The sequence below is a fragment of the Cynara cardunculus genome, unplaced genomic scaffold (genome assembly GCF_001531365.2).
Source record: "Cynara cardunculus var. scolymus isolate 2C unplaced genomic scaffold, CcrdV1 Un_Scaffold_8867, whole genome shotgun sequence".
Taxonomy (NCBI): Eukaryota; Viridiplantae; Streptophyta; class Magnoliopsida; order Asterales; family Asteraceae; genus Cynara; species Cynara cardunculus.
In genome coordinates, this window is record NW_020204520.1 from 4,187 (window position 1) to 6,364 (window position 2,178).

The 2,178-nt window shown below is 41.4% G+C and overlaps 1 protein-coding gene across 1 annotated transcript; it reads right to left on the minus strand.

Moving 5' to 3' along the window:
* Positions 1-456: 456 nt before the first annotated feature.
* LOC112505179 lies at positions 457-1,188 on the minus strand. The gene is made up of 2 exons (XM_025109124.1): positions 1,018-1,188; positions 457-906 (listed from the first exon to the last, which is right to left on the minus strand). The coding sequence occupies exons 1-2, from the start codon at positions 1,186-1,188 to the stop codon at positions 457-459; spliced, it is 621 nt and encodes a 206-aa protein (XP_024964892.1).
* Between the last annotated feature and the right edge of the window lie 990 nt (positions 1,189-2,178).

Sequence of the window (2,178 nt, forward strand, 5' to 3'; positions counted from 1 at the left end):
TATATTTTATGCAAGTTTTAAAAATTATTTGGAGTGCTTGGCATTATATAATAGAATGGCTAAAATCGGGCATTGGTACCGAAAACGGGCATTTTTCGCGCTTTTTGCGTAACGAAATGCATTTTTTTTTTAAATATTCTTAAGGGAACTCATGTAAATTGAATACTTTTAATATCATTTCATGATCTTGTCTTATCAGTCTGATAGGCAGAATCGGGACCTGCCAATATCGTTAAATCGGTTGCGCGCGCAGAACCCAAAGTTGTCTTAAAAATGCCAAAGGCAATATATTGAGCTATAATTTACCAAAATTAACTATTTGGGATATAATATTAATATATTCACTGTACAGAACCCTGTTCCATTAATAAAATCAGTTAAAGTAAGTGCTAACCTGAGGTGGGAAGTTGAGGGTTGTCACAGTCTCCCCCGGTTAAAAGAATTTCGTCCCGAAATTCAATTTTTTTTTGACATGCGGTCACCCGTTCTAGTAAAGAGATAAGGGTATTTCTGTTTCATAAAGTCCTCACGTTCCCAAGTGTATTCCGGTCCATGCCTGGATTTCCAGTGAACCTTGACGATCGGGATTTTACTCCTTTTGAGCTGCTTAACTTCCCTGTCGAGTATCTCTTCTGGTTCTTCAACAAAGTGAAGAGTTTTGTCTACTTGAATTTCTTCCAAGGGAACAATTTGAGTTTCGTCGGCTAAACACTTTTTAAGGTTCGAAACATGAAACGTGCCATGAATCTCGCTCATCTCTTCGGGTAACTTGAGCTTATATGCGACGGGACCAACTTTGTCAATAAATTCAAAGGGTCCAATGTTCCTAGGGCTCAATATACCTCTTTTACCAAACCGCACTAAACCTTTCCAAGGKGATACTTTCAAAAGCACCTTGTCTCCCACCTGGAATTCCAATGGTTTCCTACGGTTATCAGCATAACTTTTCTGACGATCCCTAGCAGCCTTGAGTCTATCTCTGATGATAACAATTTTGTCGGTCGTCTCTTGAATTACCTCGGGTCCTGTCAGTTGACTATCCCCGATTTCCACCCAACTAAGTGGGGATCGACATTTTCGACCATACAAGGCTTCATAGAGGGCACACTGGATACTATTGTGATAACTGTTATTGTAGGAAAACTCTACCAATGGCAAATGGTTATCCCAGTTTCCTCCAAAATCCATAATGCATGCGCGCAACATATCTTCCAATGTCTGGATAGTTCTCTCACTTTGACCATCTGTCTGCGGGTGATATGCCGTGCTCCAATCCAAACGAGATCCTAATGCTTAGTGCAATGACTGCCAAAATCGTGATGTGAAGCGACTATCCCTATCGAAGATAATGGAGATGGGTACCCCATGATGGGAAACCACCTCGTTGATGTAGATTTGTGCAAGTTTTTCCATCTTATAGTCCTCCCGGATAGGTAGAAAATGCGCTGACTTTGTCAGGCGGTCAACTATTACCCAAATTGCATCATGCCCTCTGGCAGTTTTGGGTAACTTAGTCACCAAATCCATAGAAATCCGCTCCCACTTCCATTGCRGGATTTCTGGCTGTTGCAATAGACCTGATGGCTTCTGATTCTCAGCCTTGACTTTTGAACAGGTTAAGCATTTTCCAACATACAATGCCACATCTCTCTTCATTCCCGGCCACCAATAATACTCCTTTAGGTCCTTATACATCTTATCCGCTCCGGGATGAACAGAATACCGCGACTTATGAGCTTCAGATAAAATCAGTTCTCRCAGATCGCCAAACTTTGGTACCCAAACTCTTCCCTTTAAGTACTGCACACCATCRGTCTTAAGGTCAAACTTTCCTTCTAGGTGATGAAGAGTTTCATCCTTTAACTTCTCATCCTTTAGCGCCTCTTCTTGAGCTCCACGAATGCGAGTTTTTAAACTAGTTTGCACAAGCATTTCCAACGCTCGTACTCGTAAGGGTTTTACCCTTTCTTTGCGGCTTAGTGCATCAGCCACTATATTGGCCTTTCCTGGGTGGTATTTGATTTCACAATCATAATCACTAAGTAATTCCACCCATCTTCGCTGTCTCATGTTGAGCATTTTCTGGTCAAGGATGTGTTGAAGGCTTTTGTGGTCTGTAAACATGGTGCACTTTGTACCATACAGGTAATGTCTCCAAATTTTAAGTGCAAAGACCAC